This window comes from Lagopus muta, chromosome 5 (genome assembly GCF_023343835.1).
Source record: "Lagopus muta isolate bLagMut1 chromosome 5, bLagMut1 primary, whole genome shotgun sequence".
NCBI lineage: Eukaryota > Metazoa > Chordata > Aves > Galliformes > Phasianidae > Lagopus > Lagopus muta.
Genome location: NC_064437.1, coordinates 58,013,499 through 58,033,388, shown reverse-complemented (window position 1 = coordinate 58,033,388; position 19,890 = coordinate 58,013,499). Strand labels below are relative to the sequence as shown.

Sequence of the window (19,890 nt, the reverse complement as noted above, 5' to 3'; positions counted from 1 at the left end):
CCGGCCGGCGGCGCGCGCTTGAAGCGAGGCGGCTGCTCGGCGGCGGGAGCGGAGCGCTGGGCTCACCTCGATCTTCGCTGTGTGGCGGCTCGTGGCAGCGATCTCGGAGCTGAAGTCACTTTTTCTTTTAAATCCTTCTCGGGGGCGGTCAGGGGTGCGGGGAGAGCAGCACCCCAGGCCGGGCTGGGGGTTGGAGGGGAGGGCTGAAGGAAATGGCTCTGTCAGCCATTCCTTCTGTACCTGACAGATTCTGCTCTTGTTTAACAGCTGTTGCAGATACTCAAAGAGACGCTTGTTAAATTATTTTCAGGATCGGATCCACCATGCTCCTGTCCCATCAGGGGCTGCCGTTTGGTTTGGGGCACAGTGATGCTTTTGTAGAATGGGGCTCGGTTGCTTTTCTTCCATCTCCCATTCACTGCTGGAAGACAAAACTTATCAATGGTAGGAAAGTTAGATTTGTGAACTGCTGCTTAAGTGCAAGGACAGTATTTCGTATGTTGCCATGTCTGAAGATGCTTTATTGGAAGAGGACATTTGGGAATACAAATCAATTAGGAAGCGAAAGCCACAGAGTAACTCAAACAGTACCTCTGTGTCCATGCAGACAGTAACCAAAGGCAAATGCAGGCCGAAAAGAAAGGGAAATGGAAACAAAAAGAAATCTGTGGATAAAAGTAGTACTCCTCAGAAAAGCGGGCAGAGATTGAGGCCGAGCGAGGACCTGGATCCGTCTAAAGATGACAACAGTGTGCACACTCAGGAAAGCCTGAGCAGCCTGACAGAACAGGGCTCACCAAGCACAAGGCTGGTTTGTGATGGATATTGCCCAAGCTGTCAGATGCCCTTCTCCTTGCTGCTGGTGCAAACACCTCGCTGGCACGTTGCTGAATGTTTGGATACTCCAGGATCCGTTGAAAAAGGTAGGAATAGGGTAAGAAAGAAGTCTTCAGCAAAATATGTTAAACAGATAACTGCTGTAAGCTCTGGTTTTCATATGTAGTTAAAATGTTCTCGTATCGAATTTTCAGTTCTTTGTGAAGAACGTGGAAATCTGCTATGAAAATCTCAAAAAATGTGGAGCATTAATAAAGATTCATGATTGTTTAACAAGTTCCACTTCCATTGTATTAAGGAAGAAATTGAGGGTACATATTTACCATTGTAAAATAATGGGAAATATCCTTCATTTAAGGATTTGCAGCTTTTGATTCAGAATTTCTTCATATCTGTTTTACTTTTGTTGAAGTTTCTTCTTCAGAACAATTAAAATTGAGCCTTTAATCCTGATTTTGATGGTGGTATTACCTTAAGCAGATGTTCTATACTTCATTTCCATCTCTTCTTCCTATAATTAATGGGGAAAAAAGTCCTAATTGATTTGCATCCGTCAAAATTCTCAAAAGTTAGGTTAGCAAACTGTCAACAAAAAGTGTTCAGGGAACAGCGACAGATCTTTTGTTGGCATCTGAACCCTGAGTCCTTTTTACAGTACTTACATAAGCAGATACCTGACTACTTTTTAAAATGTCACCTAGCAGACAATTTTACATGGAATTTCAAGTAGATTCAGAACCTAGGTTTGGTTTGGTTTGAAACACGTTGTAGCCTTTTAGGGCACTTTTGATCTGAGCCTTGCTTGTACATGAGACAATTCTAAACTAGAAACCACATAGCACATTCGTAAGTACAGTACTGAAACAGAGTAACATATTCATCTTGCTAGAAAGGTGAACTAATGCAGGCTCAGAGCTGTGCTAATATCAGGCTGGAAAACCTAAAACCTTTCATTTTGCACCAGCTTGGGGCAGGAGATGTGGCAGCCTGACATTACTTTGTACTTGTGCCTTCTGTCCTCCAATAACTACATTTATAAGAAAAGCTTTAGAATTGTATGCCATATGAGATTTTTATTTGATGTAATAATTATGCAAACTACATTTACAAAGATATTAATGTTACTTTTTGGTTGAACTGCTTTTCCATAGAGTGTCCTGATGGTTTACTGTGCACATCCACCATTCCATCCCACTACAAGCGCTATAGCCATTTTCTACTTGCAGCAAGCAGAGCAGGAGAATATCTTGTGAACTCTTCAGCAAACACTTTGGAGAGGAAGATGACATGTTCTACTACTGCAAAGTCCAGCTGTTTTCCAAGTCATGTAGAAGTCTCGCAGACTGAGAAAACATCTAAGAACTTAAAAAATGTCCCAGATAATGAGTGTACATCAAAGATAGAGGATTCGGCACAAAGGAAATCTCTAAATATAACCAGTGAAAGCACTTCCTCTTTTGCAGATGTTCAAAAGCCTCAACAAGTATTTCAGCTCACACAAACCACAGATAACAGCTGTAAATTTGAATTTTATGACTTTACACCTTCACAAGAAAGTGTTCCGGGAGAGGACCTTTGTAGTCAAAAAGATACAAGTCAGCCAAGCCTACTACAGTCAAAAGCTGATTTCAGTGACTGGGAAATTTCATATTCTCCACTGAGTACTTGTGAGGAAAGTGAGGGTGAAGTTGAGGAAGAGACAGAAGTAAAAACATCACAGAATAAACTACTCAAAGTCCAGAATCTTGAAGGTGATGAATATGATGCTGAAGTTCTTAAATTTAAAAAGGAAATAAATACATCAAGCTGTTTGTATCTTAGTGGAAAAAGTGCTTCTCAGAGTTATGTAGACAGCAAATGCTGTAATTCACCATGTGTAGATAATCAGCAAGTGATGCTATCAGCAGAATCCTCTTTTCCTCTTAATTGCAATGAGGAGTTTCAACAGCCAGGATTGATTTCCCCTGCAGTTAACACAGGTAATAAAGAGTCACAAGACAAGGGTGCTTGTGCTTTGGATTCTGGGTATTCAGGTCTTATTCATACACAACCAGAGCTGCTTACAGAAGGTGCTGGATCTCCTTTGTCTCAAAAAAGTAAGGTTTTGAGAGGCCCAAGTGTTGTTTTACCTAATACGGATAAAATGACTGCTGATGCCATTGAAAAAGGAGCTTGCCAAGAGAGTTTGCAGCCAGCGGTGAAGAAAGAAGAAAACCTCGATTCAACTGGTGTGTGCTTTCCCAGCCCCATCTCTAAAACGGTCTCATCTCGTTCCTTAGCAAGTATGAAGGCCAAATCCAGTCCTGCCAAAGGACTCAAACAAATGGACATTGGTGTTTTCTTTGGGTTAAAACCTAAAGTAAAAGAGGAAAGCAAAGGAGAGGCGTGTTTGAGTGAGGGAAAGCAGATACTCAGTTCAGTAGCTCCCAGTGGAAAGAAGCCCAGACAGCAAAAAAGAAAAGCTGAAGGATCTGTGGAGGATCTAGAAGCTGTTAAAGAAAGTTCAAATAAGGATGGAGGCTTTGCAGATGTAACTTCTGGTGGCCGAAGGAAGTGGAGAAAAAGATTTAGAGAATCATCTACTCCAGATGAAGAAGCAAGGAAAAAACAGTGTCCTTTCTACAAGAAAATACCAGGTGAGAGATAACTACTGCTTTGTGTAGTGGTTAACTAATTTGGGCTTGTGTACTGCATTTTTTCCTCTAACTTTAGGCTTTGTTATTCTTTACTCCCCATATTAATTTAAACTGTAATCTTTAATGACTTCTTCTAGCAGTCAATAAAAACATGTCTGGGTGCAGATCTTCGGAAGAATCTGACCATGGGACAACAGCCCACAGAGGCCTCCTCAATAAAGCACAGTGAAATGTTTGCTTCAGGAAAACAGTTGCTAGGAAGACTTTTGCTTATTTTTGGCAGAATAAGAAACACGAGCTGATTTACTTTCTACAGTGTTTTTGAATATCTCCTTTGTTAATGTTCACTTTTAATTCCTCTATTTAATCTTCTACATTGTATCTTTTGCCCCTGAAAATAGGTTGGTCAATTACACTTATTTTATGCTAATTTTAAAAAAAAAAAGAAAAATAATTTTGCATATGAAGTTCTTAAATGCTACAACTTTATAAGCAAAGACATGAAAGTGAAGCAGAAAAATGTAGCTCAGGACACAGGAATTTCTCAGTCTTCTCAAGCAGTTATGCTAAATATGGGATGATACACCAGCAACTTTAAAAGCTTCACGATTCTGTTTACCACCAAAGGGTTTAATTATACATGAATATTTGAGGAAGCCAAATAGAAATACTTTGGTGACTAGGAGAGCCAGAGTGCTTCTTGAAGGTTGACCTATAAATCTTCATGAGATTACACTACTATCATGGGTTCCATGAACTGAGAGCATTTCCCCTATATAATAAATTTGACTAGCAGAGTTCTGTGCCTGCAACAGAAATTTAAAGTTGTTTTGCTATAATCTGTAGTGCTTTTTGTTTTAATTACTTTACCTGAAGTGTGTTTTCTGTGCTGATAATGCTACGTGTGGATCCTCACTTGAGGAGTTTCTGTTTTATTTTGCTTTTTATTGGCAGACAACTGTTTGTTTTTTTTTAATGGAGTTACAAATTCTAGCTATTTCTAGCTATAGCAGAGCTATTTGTAGTTCTTCTGGAAGAGCTCAACAACATACAATGAAAAATATTTGATTGTCCCCAAATGAATCGGATCATGGGTGGTTTTCCAAAATTATGACCCAATGTAAAAGGACCACTTGTCATTTCGTCTGCTTTAAAACATTACATGTGCAGGGAAGAGGGCTGGCTTCCGTGCTGCTGTCCTTATGCAATAGCTCTGTACAAACAGTGCCTCACTAAACATGTGGAACACATTCATTCACATTTTATCTCAGCAGACATATCTGAAGATCCCAGATTGCTCACTCAGTAACAGTACAGTAGCATGCTTTGTGGAGGACGTTAAACAGACTAATTGAGGTTTTGCAGGTTGATCACCAAATCAATTGTTAAGCTGTTGTTATCTGTTTTATTTTGTGCTAAGATTTTAAACACGAACTTTCAGAAATGCCAGTTAAATACAGAGTTGCTCAACCAGCTGCTATCTGTAGGATGGCAGCTGAGCGACCAACAGATGGGAGACCTGTGAACGTATCTGCGTGTGGACGCATTGCTAAAACTCTGTTTTAATGTGAAAAAACCTTTTTATTATTATTTTTGTGTGTGACTGTTGACTCATTTGCAAACTGAGTCCATCATTAAGTCGTCCCTGACACTTTGCATGGTGGAACTGTGTTCCGTTTTTAATTTGGAAGAAAGAAATAAAAACAAGTAAGAGTATAAGAGAAATCTCATTAGAAACTTGTTCTGAGCTATCTGTGATTACTGACTGGTTTCTCTTGCCTTTTTGCTTTAGGAACTGGCTTTACAGTTGATGCTTTCCAGTATGGAGAAATAGAAGGCTGCACAGCCTATTTCCTCACTCATTTTCACTCTGATCACTATTGTGGGTTGACAAAAAACTTTGTATTTCCACTGTACTGTAATAAGGTAAGGTTTTTCAAGGTAACTAGATATTATCAAATTCATATATTGAGTCCATACACAACTATAATCATGATGAAAATTAATACAGGACCAGAGATTCCATTACTGGGGCAATTCAGAACAGTGGATAATATGTATAGGGGAATCTGGGAAGAAATCTTATCTTAGTTTGTCTGTTAAAGAAGATTAATGAAACTTACTTGTTTAGTTACCAGGAATTAATTTAGGTTTAAGTGGATTTCTAGAGATCATATAGCTCAATTTTCTGCTCAGTACAGGGCTAACTTCAAAGTTAGATCAGATCGTTCAGAGCCTTTGCCTGCTCAAATTTTGAAAATAGAAGAGGACAGGTTCTGCTGTGTCTCCATGCAACTTGTTGCAGTGCTTAAGCCACTCTGGTTTCTTTACATGCAATTGAAATGTCACATTTTACAACTCATGACTGCAGCTTCTTTTTTTCTTTGTATGTGTCATGGGGAATAATATGGGCTCCATAGTCTCCATTGACCTCATCAAGGGAGGGAAGTTTGAAATTAAGTTCCCTGTAAGCACCCTCTTCTTGAGGTTAAGTAAATGCAGTTGTTTTAGCCTGGTCCTGCATGTCCTGTGCTTCAGGTCTCCGAGTGGCCAAGACTGCCACTGGCTGTGTTTTGTCCAACCAGGTCTTCTCTACTCTTAGCATGGTAGGGCACCTTCCCTAATAAGCCCATCCAGAGTCTGCATCAAAAATTTCTCTATGAGGTTCTCTGGAAGTCCCCTGAAATGGATGCCTCCCATGTTGTCCTTCCAGCAGCTGCTGAGTTGACTACAGTACCCTACGATGAGAATCAGGGCCAGTGACCTGGAAACTTCTATAGTTATTTAAGCAAGCACTGACAACTTCTCTTCCTGATAGACAGTGACAAATACTCATCATGTTGCTTCTTGTTGGTCTCTTCACGTTCTCACAGTTTCTCTCTAAGCCAGACAGTTTGGCTTTGAGAGCCTTTGTTTCTAAGAAAAAATAAAGTCTTTTAAAAGATTTTGTTCATTTTCTTGTTACAGATAACTGGCAATCTGGTGAAGAGCAAACTTCGAGTCAAAGAGCAGTACATCAATGTGCTGCCAATGGACACAGAATGTATGGTGAATGGGATCAAAGTGTTGTTGCTTGATGCCAATCAGTAGGTATCATTGCAGTTGTTATGCAGTGTTTGTTTGTTTAGAATATTAAAGATAATTGGCTGAACAGACCCAGTGTTTTCATAATTTTGGGGTTTCCATGGATCTGAAAAAAGAAGGGAAGAAATTCTTCAGTACCCTGACTTGACTTGTTAACATAGATTTTCATTTTATTAGTGACTTTGGAGTGCAGAAGCCTAAGCTTATTGCTTATGTTAGCTTTTGGAATAGGGGAGCTATTTTTTTAAAATGGATCTTAGGCTTTTTTGGTGATGTCACCTTAGTTTTATTTTGTTTGCTTGTAGTGAGCACTTCAGTGTTATCCACACGTATCTCCTTAGTGTTTACACTTGAGAGTTTGGATGGTTTTCTAGGGTCTGGGTACTTCAGTTTTTTGTGCCTGGTTGGAAACATCCTAGAACTGATGATCAGATCTGTTAGGTTTTTGTAGCTACAACTCAAGATAGTGAAATCTTCAGCTGAAGAAAAACATGGTACTTTGGTTCCTGAGAGAGATGAAACACAACCACTCAGAAACAAAAACCCACAAACATCACAACAGGTAACTTGTAGTGCATTCAGTGGTAAAAGGGTGAGATTCTTACCCAGTGTGATGCACTGCCAGTGTGTGGTTATGCTGGATTTTAGGTTCAGTAGCTCCTGACTTCCAGCCCCGTGCTCTTGCTGTTCTGTCTCTTGGTACCTTATTTGGCTATGTGCTTGAAGAAAAGTCCTTTCCCTAAAGTATATATTGAAATGCAGCACTGTCACAGCTGGTTTGAATGTTACTTATATTAGGATTTGTTTATAGTTGGAGAGATAAGATTCCATGAAGTCCTTTGAGAACCCTTTCTAGGAATGAAGGAAGCCTTGTTTCTTATGTGATTTGGACACTTCTCATTTTTCCTGTTTGCTTCCCTGCACCCCTGTTTCAGTTTGAAAGGCATATAAACCTTAAGGACGAAGTTTAACTTGCTGGAGAGTTTACCAGTTTTCTCATTTTAGCTCTGATTCATGCCAGTTTTATCCTTTTCTGAAGTTTCATTTACCCTTTCCATATGACTCATGTCCAAAATAGTCTCACTCTGATTTTCCTGTCTGAGCGCTTGCCCTTCAGACAGCTTTGGTGAGGAGCTGCAGAAGGTGCAGTGGATTCATTGTGGCCAAGGATTGTACTTACAAGCAGTGAATTCTGCAGTGAATTCTGCATGCTGGATGATATTTAAAACCTGCAAATAGAGTTTAAAAGCAAATGCTCCATTAAGTCCAGGACCTGCAACAATGCAGTGCTCCTCAGAGATGAGAATGCTGCTTCTTTCATAGTATGCTGTTTCCTTGTGGACTCCAAGTTTAATAGAACCTCAGAGATTGCAACTGAGGCAGCATCTTTGTTGTACCCGATGAAAAAAGAGCAACCAAAAAGGAAGTTAATGCTTGATTACTTTACTGTTGATGTGTTTTTTCTTCTCTCCTTCTCAGCTGAGAATTCAAGTCTGTCTTCTCTATAGCCTTAAGGATAGCTTTAAAATTCCTTTATAAGCTAGGAATTTCTAGCTACATTAGGCAGCCCAGTAGGTGTGATTTACAGTGCTGTTGTGCACTTTCTTGCTACTGGAGGGCAGCGTATTACTTGTCTCAAAGCACCACATCTCTGTAGATTATTTACATGCGGGTGTTTTTTCTATTTTCTATCCAGTTGTCCAGGTGCAGCAATGATCCTTTTTTACCTGCCTGGTGGAGCTGCTATTCTGCACACAGGAGACTTCAGGGCAGATCCTTCTATGGAACGTTACCCTGCTTTGATTGGCCAAAAAATCCACACCCTTTACCTTGATACCACGTAAGTTGAGTTCACTTTTTTTTCAGTATGACCTATAGTTGCAGTTTTGTATTACTTTGTGAACCAACTGCATGTAAGTATAAATAACCTCACTGTTTTAATACTCATTAGTTCTGTTCAGTGTTATGTAAAAGCCAAAGTTCCTATACGTCTGTCGTGTTCATCTGCTGTGCTGTTAACGGGAGAGAAGAAAAGTGGATACTGGAAAAGATGCATTCATTGAAATGGCTTTATTATTTGTAAGTGATATGAAGTTCTTGGGGTTAAAATTTGTGCAGTGAGTTGTTCAGCTTTAAAACTGGAGTCTTCTGGTTGTTTCTATGAGTGTTCAGCTCTGTTATGAAAAAGCAGGGGGAGGGAATTGAAAGATTGAAAGAATGCCAAATGGATAAGTCAGATTTCCAGGTTTTCATTAGACCTTTCTGTGACTTGTGTATGTAAGTGTTTTTCTGTGATGACTAATGTCCAGCTGCAGTTCTTTATTTCTGTTCCATATGTTTCTGTGAATGAATAATGCTTTAAGTTATGGTTTTGTGTGCATGATAAAAAATAGACATCAGGATGTAATTAGAATATGCTACAAATGTCTAGCTTGAAAGTGCACTTGGTATTTATAGAGGAAAAACTACAGAATAGAGAGGCAACTGAACTGACATAGGGAGAAGGCATGCATAGGGTGAGTTTTATTCAGTTTTATCTTGGCACCTCATGGTTTCTGATAAAGGGATCTCAAACTGAAATTATATTTTAGGATAGCATCTTTTTCATTTCTTATTGCATATATGCAGTTTGGAGGTCCTTAGTAAATTCAGATGTCTTCCATCTGATCTGTCTTGTTTCCATGCCCCAGGTACTGTAGTCCTGAATATACCTTTCCTTCTCAACAAGAGGTTGTCCAGTTTGCTGTCAATACAGCCTTTGAGATGGTGACTTTAAACCCCCGCACTCTAGTTGTCTGTGGCACCTATTCCATTGGAAAAGAAAAAGTTTTTTTAGGTAAGTAAAAAAACAAAACAAAACACACACACACACACACACACACACCTCCCTCCCAAGTATGCAGAAGGAATACTTGGATACTAAATGAATGAACCTGTTTAATTGATTGTGGTGACAAATGTGCCATTGATCATTTTAAAACGTGAATGATGTATTTTTGCTTTAGTAATCTCACTTTACCAAAGTAGCAGAGGGATGTAATTATTCTTCAACTTCTATTTTGCTAACAGTTTTTCCTTCAAGCTTCCTATAATGTAGTTTCCTAAATACACCTATTTATCAGTTTTAAAGAAATCAATTTTTACACAGCATTCCCCAAACCAAAGCACAACTTTTCTATCCTAATGAAAATCTTGTATGCTATGCTTCACTCAGGTACAGCATTAGGAATCAAAGTGATTGCTTTAGAGTATGCTCCAGAGCAGGCAGCTCTGCCCTGGTGGTGCTCCTTGTGCTTTTAGGTATATTTGAAGTCATCAGTACAAAACTTTTTCACCAACATTTAGTTGCTCTAGCTTGTTTTCTTTGTATGTCCCAAAACCCTGCATGTTTCCAGCTTATTTCAAGTGATTACCAGTAAGATTTTACCAAAGAAATAAGACTTTGAACTTGTCACTGTGCTTCTCTTCTCCTTTTCTTTCTAGTTGTGATTTCCAGTGTAATTCTGACTAAAACATTGGAGCTGGAGTAGTTGCTTTTTGGTGTGGGATTTTTTTTTTTCAACAGCTGCCACATGTTTCTCTTCTGAAACAGTTTCACATTCTAAAATTATCTTGTTGAATATAGGTATTTTTTTCCCAATAGTAAAATTGACCCAGGGTAATAGTTAAGAATGGCTCCCAGGAAGCAACAAAATAACTCCTATTTATTTGATTTGTTTGTGTTTGGTTTTATTCGTTTCTCTCAATCAATCCTTAAGCAATTGCTGAAGTTCTGGGTTCCAAGGCAAGCATGTCCCGTGACAAATATAAAACACTGCAGTGTTTGGAGTCAGCAGCTGTTAATTCCCTCATCAGTACGAACTGGAATGGTACTTTGCTTCACATTCTCCCCATGATGCAAATTAATTTTAAGGTAAGTTCTAGAAGTATTCTCTGCTTAACCTTCTGGCTAATCTTGACTGTTGGCTCTTCCCATCAGTGTTTGGTGCTTATTACCCTCTTGTCAGATCATATTTAGTTAGTGAAGTTTTGACATACAGCATTATATTGAAAATGAAATGCAATTAAACATTAATAATGTCTCCAAACATGATACACAGAAAGCGTAATTTCACCTCAATACGGTGCTTGTGCAGGATAAGCTGAGATTTGTTCCAGGACTTGCTCTGTGCTGGCTTTTTGAAGTGGATTTCTGTAATGACTGCAGGGTCTACCTTATTAGCAATTAATGTTTTGACACTGAGTTCCTGCTTTCAGCCTGTCTTTTACTTTATGTGATGTAGGAGAAGAGTAGGATTTTCTGCCTGCAGCTCTGCATGAAGATGAGCTTCAGCCCATGAACATTGCTAAATGCCAGTTTGGTATTTGACATAAAAAGGGGATACGGTTCTCTTCTGTTCCTCTCAGTTCGATTTCCAAGGATTTGTAATCATATTTTTACCTGCAAAAACATTATTTCTCCTGCTGAAGAACAAGGATATGGATATTTGAGGATATGGATCATTTAAAGCTCAGAGAAAATTTCTGCATAAACAAATACAGCAAATGAATTGAAGGATGCTTTTTGCATGCACATGCTTTAGTTTTTCCACGTGATCATTATTTGTATTTTTTTAGCCAAAGCAAATAAACCAGTTTATGTTTAAGACGTTTCACAGCAGATGAATATAAAAGCACACTCAGTTGAGATTTGAGCCAGTAGACTTTTGGTGTTGAGACTTCTGTGGGAATTTCTTAGCTAAGAAAGGTGACTCATTTCTGGGGTGAAGAGCATTTTAAAATGGTCCACAAAATACAGAAAGGCAAAGCAGCAGGCTCTACTTTAAAGGCAGTCTGAAAAAAAGAGAAGAACGGAGCTCACTTAGTACTGAGAAATGTGCATTAAGTCTTTTCCAACCTTGGTGATTCTATGATTCTTATGTGCTACTTCTCTACTTAATAACTTACCAGTGTCTGACAGGTTAAGTTAGCAATTGGTGTTTGATCACAGCCTCTCAATCTCCATCTCTCCTCCCTCACACCCCCCTTCTGGCCACAAGCAGATACCAAAACGTCAGCAGTGCTTTAAGCTAACCAGATGATTTTGCACTCAAGCAGGCTTTTGCCTTTTTTTATCACCACTCAGCTGCAAGAGTGCTGACCTCCAGCCCAGAGAAGGAAACTAATTGTTTGGGAGCAAGATTTAATTAAAAAAAAGTGATGATGCCTTATGTGTTCTGATTTGTAATACATAGCTGTTAATATGTGCTTATTTAGATGAAACTGTTAAGATCTTAACGTGCGAGGTGCTCTGCAAATGTAAATATTCATCATTATTGATTTGAAGGCAGGTGGTATTTAAAAGAAAAAGCTCTTATAAAAGCATGAGAACAGAATTTAATTTGATGTCTCTATCATGAAATCTCCAGTCTTTCAACTAATGAGCAATTTAAAGGCATTCAGCGTAAGTCCTATTTTTTTTAATAGGGGTTGCAAGATCATCTGAGTAAGTTTTCTGAGAATTTTGATCAAGTTCTGGCTTTCAAACCTACTGGGTGGACCTACTCTGATTCATGCCTTTCTGTGATGGATATCAAACCGCAGACAAGAGGAAAGATCACCATTTATGGTATAAATGTGATAAAGATTCATTGCATTTAGTTGTGTGAACGGTCTCTTTATTTTTTTTCTGGGAACTCCTGCTGTTTATTGTTACCAGTGCTTTCTGGTTTCTGGCTGAGAAACTGAACAGATGGATCTCTCCAGGAGAAAGCAGTTGAGAACATGAGAACACTGTAAATGAAGACTTCTTTTCGTACTTCTTGCTCCTGTACTCTTCTTGCAAATAAAGATTGTCATGTGAATACTGGGCTTGTTTAGGTTGGAGAAGAGAAGGTTCTGGGGAGACCTCATTGTGGCCTTCTAATATTTGAAGGGAGTATATAAACAGGAGGAGGAATGACTGTTTACAAGGGTGGATAGTGATAGGACAAGGGGGAATGGTTTTAAACTGAGACAGGGGAGGTTTACATTAGATATTAATAGGAAGGTTTTCACTCAGAGGGTGGTGATGCAATGGAACAGGTTGCCCAAGGAGGTTGTGGATGCCCCATCCCTGGAGGCATTCAAGGCCAGGCTGGATGTGGCTCTGGGCAGCCTGGTCTGGTGGTTGGTGACCTGCACACAGCAGGGGGTTGAAATTAGATGATCACTGTGGTCCTTTTCAACCCAGGCCATTCTATGATTCTATGATATTTGCAGTAACTCCAGGGATGAATTCTTGGCCCACTGATGCTGGTGGCAGTGCAGTTCCTGAGCCAAGATTTTATTCCATACCTCACTCTCATGCTGGAGAGAGAAGACTGTGGGTCTTCCTCTCCCTGTCAGTTCTTATCAATACATGAAATTGAATCTTTTAAAGTTTTAACATTAATTTAATCAAATGTTAGACTGTTCGGTTTGCACTGACAATTGATTTGGTAACAATGCACAATAACTTTCCAGAAATAAAATCTGGATGTTTGTTTTCATTTAGCTGTAAACTTTAGATCTCCAGTTTGAATTAAAAAATAATAATTTCTGAGCTGGAAATCTTACAAAGGTGTTTTGGCAAGAAGTTAGATAGAGTAACAGATCTCTCTGATTTGTTTCATTTCAGGGATTCCTTACAGTGAACACAGCAGCTACCTGGAAATGAAACGTTTTGTTCAGTGGTTGAAGCCACAGAAAATTATCCCCACTGTAAACGTTGGTGACTGGAGAGCCAGAAGCTTGATGGAAAAGCATTTTAGAGACTGGATGGTTGAGGGCAGTGGACATAAGTAAGGCAAAATGTGTATTTCAAAGAAGAGAAGCTGAATGGGAAATTTGGAGTTCCTGTGAAATTGTGACTCTTTTGTACATGGAACTCTTTGGGAAGGATACCACTGCCATTCTCCAGAGAAAAATGGACTGGTGGGAGGGTACCTTGTTTTCTGGTTTACCTACTAATATATTTCCCTATCACTTGTTTGCAAATGCCTATTTCGGTTTATTCTTATCTTATTCTTTTTATCCTGTTCTTAATTTTCTTCAGATCATGGAGATGCCCAGACGTACAGTGCTGGGGGAGAAGCCACCTCCAGGTTAATCTTCTTGGAAAATAAGTTATTGTAATAAATGAAACAGCATTATTGGTCATGCTACCAGCTCAGGCTTCAGAGGAGCTCATTTTTTCATAAGCTGGAATTAATTAAAACTTTGTTTCCAAAGTTTACTCTATGTGAGAGTATTGGTGTAGCTTCTGCAGTATACATGCTTGCAAGAATGAATTTTATAGAAGACATTGTTAATTATATTATGGTCAAGATTTTTTAAAAATAAAGAACATACATGAAGCATGTGAGTTTTTTCTAAAATGTAAGTGCATTTATTTCAGTATGATAATTGCTCATTCCTACTGGGAAACCTCTCTATACTTCCAGTGAACGTTCCATGTATTTTGCTTTTGTGAGGTTAGGCCTGTGCCCTTGTAGTGCAAATTCTCAACACAGAGCCAAAGAATACAAGTGGTGCTTCTCCATGTGGTGCAACGCTTTTGTGTTGGCAGGGTTGTTTGTACAGCTTTGTCCCTTGAATTCTGGAAAAAAGTAAGTCAGCAACACCAAGGTAAGTTTCACTTTGTGTTTTCTCCCTCGGTGCTGTTTCTTTATCTGCTTGGTGTTTATGGTACTCAAGTATGTGGTTGCACACAGGCACGTTGGTGTCATTTTAAGTGTTTTAATAGAAATCATTCCAAAGTGTGTGATCATGCACAAAAAGCCATCCTACAACTCCTTAGTATAGCTAATCTGAAATCTTCAGTGCCTTTTTTGTCAGAAAAACATTTATTTAATGGTCACTGTTAGTATAAAAGCTTGCCATGATTCACAGTTGTTTCAGTACGCTCACTGAAATATGACATCGTTAAATGGTTCTGTTTAACCTAGGCAATTAAAAGTATCTGAAGTTTTTATTTTACATCATATATTATGCTAGCTCTCCTTATCACAAGAACCGTTCACTGCCCTGGATTTGGCATACCCATTCCTAGGATTCCACTCCTTGTTGGTGTAGGTGTGTTAAAAATTATCTGTTGAAGTGCTTGCTTTTGCTGAGCCTGAATTACTGCCTTGTACAAGTTAGGGCAGATCTGGGGATTCTGTTTGGCAGGCACGTGCTTCTAACAGTTGAATTGTTATGGAATTATTCATGATTTTCAGCTCTCGTATCTTTTTCCTACCTAATTTTGCACAAAGTATGAGGGGCATGCTGATGTTAAAACTGTAGTCATGTCTCTGACGTCCTCTTGCTTTTATAGCTGCAGTTTCAAGAATGAATATCCCTGCAGAGAATGAGTAAGTGTGTGGGTTGTGAACATGCTGACATTTTTATGGGCTTGCAGTGCAATTAGTTAGCCTTTATGCAGATTCTAACAGAACCTAAGTAAAGTGGCTTTCACTGCAGCTGCTAGGTGTGAGGCAGCTGGTCCCCCCCACAAGGCTCTGCTTTCTGGTCGCACTTTCTATGCTACCACCCAGAGCAAAGGTTGGGTTTTGTTTACTTTCAAAAGCAAACTTCAATTTCTGCATCTAACCACAAAAATGATGTGTATTGGGAGATGCTGGCATCGGCATCGCTGGGCTGATACAGTTAATGTCCTGACTTGGAACAGATGCCCATAGACTCACAGAGCAAAAGCAGAAGAAGAATGGCATTTGTACTGAATTCCTTTTTTGTCTGTGTGTGCTGGGGTCTGGTTTCAGTTGCCTGCTTTGCTGTAGCTATTCATGTGTCAGCCTCCTGCGTGTTCTTATCCCCTCTTTCTCAATTGTATTTGCACCTCTACCTACCTTCATCTATTTTTGTCAGGGTAGATTTGTCATCCATCTTCTTATTAGGAGTTGTCCATGCTATCGTATATTTAGCCTCCTTCATATGGAATGACAAAAGATCAGAATCTCAACTTGGAAGAAAGGTTTTGGTTGTTTGGGTTTGTTGTTGGTTTGTTTTTTTTTTTTTTGTTCTTCTCCGTATTGTAAAGGAAGAAGGTTAATAATGGGATTAGATTTCTTAGATCGCCACAAGGGACACATAAGCAGATGTGGAAAACCATTTAATTAAGAATTTTGTGGAAAGATTTATAGCAGGATATTTTCTCTTTCCTTTCTGAGATTGTTCCTTAGGGAAGGCTCTCTGATCACAGCTGGTTGAGTCCTCTGAGGGGCACTGATACAATAAACCTCATTTCAGAGTTGGTGTAATTAATTAGGACTTCAGTGACTGCTTTTCCTAATGGCAGAGTGAATATTTTCAGTCTATTAGCAGCATTGGAATTGTAAATACATGAGAAAAAAACCCTTTCCTTTGGTTAAAATTGTTGGCTCCAACTGAAGATGCTGTTGTTTAAAGTCAGTAGATGAGGATTTTTGGTCTGTGTTTTGTTACAGTCAGACTGCACCTGGGTGCCCTGTGTGGTGGATGGGGGAATCGGGCTCTGTGTTCACCACCGCATCCAATGAGTGGCACATGTCAATGTAAATTACAGATTTCACTAAAGCAGAATGGGTTTGTGAGCACTTCCAGTTTGTCTGTTGCTGACAGACTTGGGGCAGAAAGCAAAGCAAAAAGGGCAGCAGTAACACGTGACAATCAGTGCCCAGAACGGTTTTCAAAGCCAACCACTCTAAAGAGCCGCTTTGTATTTCCCATCTGCGCTCTGATTACGTATCTCCCCAATAGCAGATAAATGAGCTAAAAGCAGCCCTGTTTGAACAGGGCAGCGGGAGAGGAGAGGGAAGGGAAGGAAAGCAACTTGCTGAATGTGCTGAGTCAGGTAGAGAGGTTCAGACCGGTTGTGATAAATGAAAACAGCCACAGCAAGCCTGTTCTTTCTCTCACACAGAGCCCTTAGGTGCTGTTAGGGTGAAACTGCTCTGTGGAGCTGCTGGAAGCCTGGAGGACCGCGTGCTGAGCTCTAGCAGGCAGAGCCCTGCGTCCTCCACACATCTCTTGTTCCCGCTTGTTCATCTGAACCTTCACCCGCTGTCGTGTGGTGGCACCTCATTATCGAATCTCCAACAAATACTTTGGCAGGGAAGAGGCTTTTCCACTCGGTCACATTTACATGTGCTGTGCTATCTCAGAGCAGATAGTGTCTTGTTTGTGCCAGTTCCCAGCGAGTGCTCGCATAAGGATTTTTAAAACAGTTTAAGTTTTCCTAATTGCTGTTTGAAAGTAACTTTACTCACCTTTCCTTCTGTGTGCTGCATTGATCGTCATGGATTGAAGAGGAAAATGCACTGTCTTAGGGGAAAAAAGACACAAATACTGCATGTGAGGAAAAGGTGATATGAGGACACAAGTGTAAACAAAGGTGACAGTTTGGCGGGAAGAGCTGGTGATGAGCTCCTGCTCCCCCCTCCTGCGAGACCATTGCTTTCCCTCATAGTTTTCCTGCAACTCCTTCATGTTTCTTCCTGGGACAGGCAATTCCTCCCAGTAGGGAGAGCGCCAGCAGGGCTGATCCTCAGGGCACCCCTCAGCACGGCTGGGGCTGATGTCTTGGGGGTGGAAACAAGGCCTTGGGCTGTGGGGAGGTGCACTGAGGGCTATCGCTGCTGCTGGGGCTGCACAGAGGTCTCCAGGAGCGTGTCAGGGTTTCTGGGTTTCTGCCTTGTGACAGTAAGTGCAGGAACCTGCTGTGAGCTGCCATGCTATGGAGGAACTGATGCTGCAGGGCCTTGGCAGCACCTGTGAGAGCCCGTGGCCTTACCAGATGCTCTCTCCATTTTAATCTCTTGAGGAGTACTGGTGTCAACTGGAGATGCTCAGTGGCTGAGGAGAGAGTCCAGGAAAAGCAGCCGAAGGGCTTTGGGTGCATCTGCAGTAAATAAATAGTGGTGGGGCTTGCCAAAGTGGATGAATATTTGAGAGAGTTGCACGCTGCACCAGCCAATGAAATGTGATGCTGAATCAGTTAGGGAAATTTCAGGGATTTCATAGCAATGGAACTGAATGATGAATGTCTTCTCAGTGGAAGCTGACAGATGTTACAGCTCTTGTTTCCTGCTTTTGTTCTTTCTAGTTTGCTCCCAGGATGTTTATTCTAACAAGCAGCCTGATGCCCACTGGGGACAGAAAGCACTGCTGTCTGCTCAGATCTGGCTGCAGCCCAGGCTGTTCTAGGAAGGAGCATCAGGAGAAGGCTCACAAGAGCCAGCCAGGCAGGATGGCCACTCACTGAGACGAAGGCTCAGGTCATGCCCCCAGGTATCCCTCAATCTGTTATTTCCTTTACCCTTCTTAGAGGTTACAATACATTGCCACAGGCCTGGGACCAAGCGGTTCTGTGCCAGGAGAAGACCAAAGACCACAACCAAGCAGAGGTGCAGAAGCACACCATGAGAAGACACTGATTGCTAGCCATGGGTACAAGCAAAGATGCACTGAGGTGGCCCAGGGCTGGCTGAGGTCTACATCCTGCAGGGGGGCTGGGCTGGGCAGGAACAGCCCTGTGCACACTGGAGCTGTGTAAGTAGCACTAAAGAGTTTGTAGAAGCACTAAACAGCTTGTTGCTCAGTAGCCCCTGGACAAGATAGTTGCTTACTGGCTCTGTTCTGCAGGGGTACGTTGTGTTCCATAATCTTCCTGTCTTGCTGCAATGCCAAAATCTTGCACTCCCTGTAACCTCTTGCTCTTCTGATCAGCAGGACAAGTACAAATGGATGGAAGTGCTCTGGGTGCCAGGAGTATGGAGCTGTTGAATTTAGCAATGTTTCATCATGCTACCAGAGAGACTGGATGCAGTTTTACTCTGAGTTATTCCAGTACTTTAGCTGGGCTTGAAGAACGGATACTGCCATCTGAAGCTTGGGAATCACTGTGAGCTGATTATTTTCAAATCACCAAATATAGCAGATGTATTTACAGCAGAGAATTCCACTTTTACCGTCTTTGATTCTATTTTTTCCTACCATCTTGCTGTTTATAGCAACTCTTCATGACTCTTCACAACCTTTCTCTATCTGTGCTTTCTCCCCATCTACCCTTCCTTTGCTGGGGATTTCTCAGAAATGTTACTCTACCAGCATTCACCTTTGTTCCTAGAAAAAGGAGCACAAGAACATTTGCTTGGAAGCAAGCTGACATCTGTGAAGAATGACACTGGCTTTGGATATGGAATAAAAGCGAAAAGAGGCAAATCAGAGGGCAGGAGGAAGTTCAAGGGCATTTAGCTTGTAAATGGGGTTATTTTGGCAAAACGTGTCCTGGTGTGAAATGTGCCACTGATCAGCTGAGGCTTCTAAGGAGAAATAACTTGAAAATAGGAGATCCTCTTTGGTGAAAAAGTTGTACCACCTTTATGGCTGCTGCTGGTGATATTGGAACAGTGCTTGGAAGGACGTAAATCTGCGGAGACCACCTTAGCAGCACAGGCATGCTGGGGTGGGTGCATCACAGTGCTGCATGGATTTGGGAACTTGGAGAGCCCAGAATTCCTGGGCAAATGTACAAGATTCTTGCAGTTTGCCAGACCAATGTTTCTAGGTTGAAACAGGCATGTCTGAGAAATGCAAATGCGTGAGGGGCTTTTTCAAATGGGTTTGTTTCAAGGCATGCTGCTCATAACCCAGCACACAAGGCCTATGTTCTAAATCTTCCAAGCTATATTTTTTTTTTCCTTTCTCAATTTTCTTCAGGGATTACAAGAGATGGAGACTGAGATTGACTTGTTTTTCTCTTCTGGAGTGTTTGGGGGGATTTTACTTTTCAGAGGAACTTCTGCTATGTGGAGAAAGGTTGGTGGTTTTTTTTTTTTTTTTTAAGTAGGAAGAGGCAGCAGCATCCTTTGTGCTCACGTGGATGCTTTGGATTTTCAGGTAGATTTGGTTAGCTGGAGCACACACAGAGGCAGATATTCTCAACTCCATTTTTTTCATCTGGAAATGAATCAAACCAAGGAGAGTCTGGGGAACCCTGCAGATATAAGCTCTGCACTGATGCATATGTTTTGCTTTGATGGAAGAGATGCTGAGCTCTCTGGGGAAGAAAACCCTGTTCTGGGATCCTGTGGCTTTGAAGCAATGTTTACAATACAGTAACAGACATGACATTTTAAACCATGAGGTTAACACCACTGCTAGCCGTGTCTTAGTACTCCTGCTTGTATCTGAACTTCTTTACTCTCTCTTGCCAGGTTATAAAGGAAACCAGCTTTCAGGCATAGACTTGAACTTGGACAGCTCAGGATGAAAAACGCAACATGACCAGGCTCTTGCCACTGTAAATGCAGTCCTGCTGTACAACAGTGGCTTTGTGCCTGAAGAAGAGCTG

At 40.8% G+C, this 19,890-nt stretch overlaps 1 protein-coding gene across 1 annotated transcript; it reads left to right on the top strand.

Moving 5' to 3' along the window:
* Window positions 1-6: 6 nt before the first annotated feature.
* DCLRE1A (DNA cross-link repair 1A) lies at window positions 7-13,915 on the top strand. The gene is made up of 10 exons (XM_048947048.1): window positions 7-114; window positions 311-923; window positions 1,989-3,473; window positions 5,266-5,399; window positions 6,441-6,559; window positions 8,254-8,397; window positions 9,248-9,393; window positions 10,316-10,470; window positions 12,024-12,165; window positions 13,195-13,915. Exons 2-10 carry the CDS (start codon window positions 506-508, stop codon window positions 13,359-13,361), a joined length of 2,910 nt encoding a protein of 969 aa, XP_048803005.1. The 5' UTR covers window positions 7-114; window positions 311-505; the 3' UTR covers window positions 13,362-13,915.
* The last annotated feature ends 5,975 nt before the right edge of the window (window positions 13,916-19,890 follow it).

Bases quoted from the DNA above. Each gene is read 5' to 3' on its own strand.
- DCLRE1A (XM_048947048.1), top strand. From the start codon at position 506: ATGTCTGAAGATGCTTTATTGGAAGAGGACATTTGGGAATACAAATCA. The intron at 3,474-5,265 runs GTGAGAGATAAC...TTTTTGCTTTAG, and splicing joins TTTCTACAAGAAAATACCAG to GAACTGGCTTTACAGTTGAT. The intron at 5,400-6,440 runs GTAAGGTTTTTC...TTCTTGTTACAG, and splicing joins TTCCACTGTACTGTAATAAG to ATAACTGGCAATCTGGTGAA.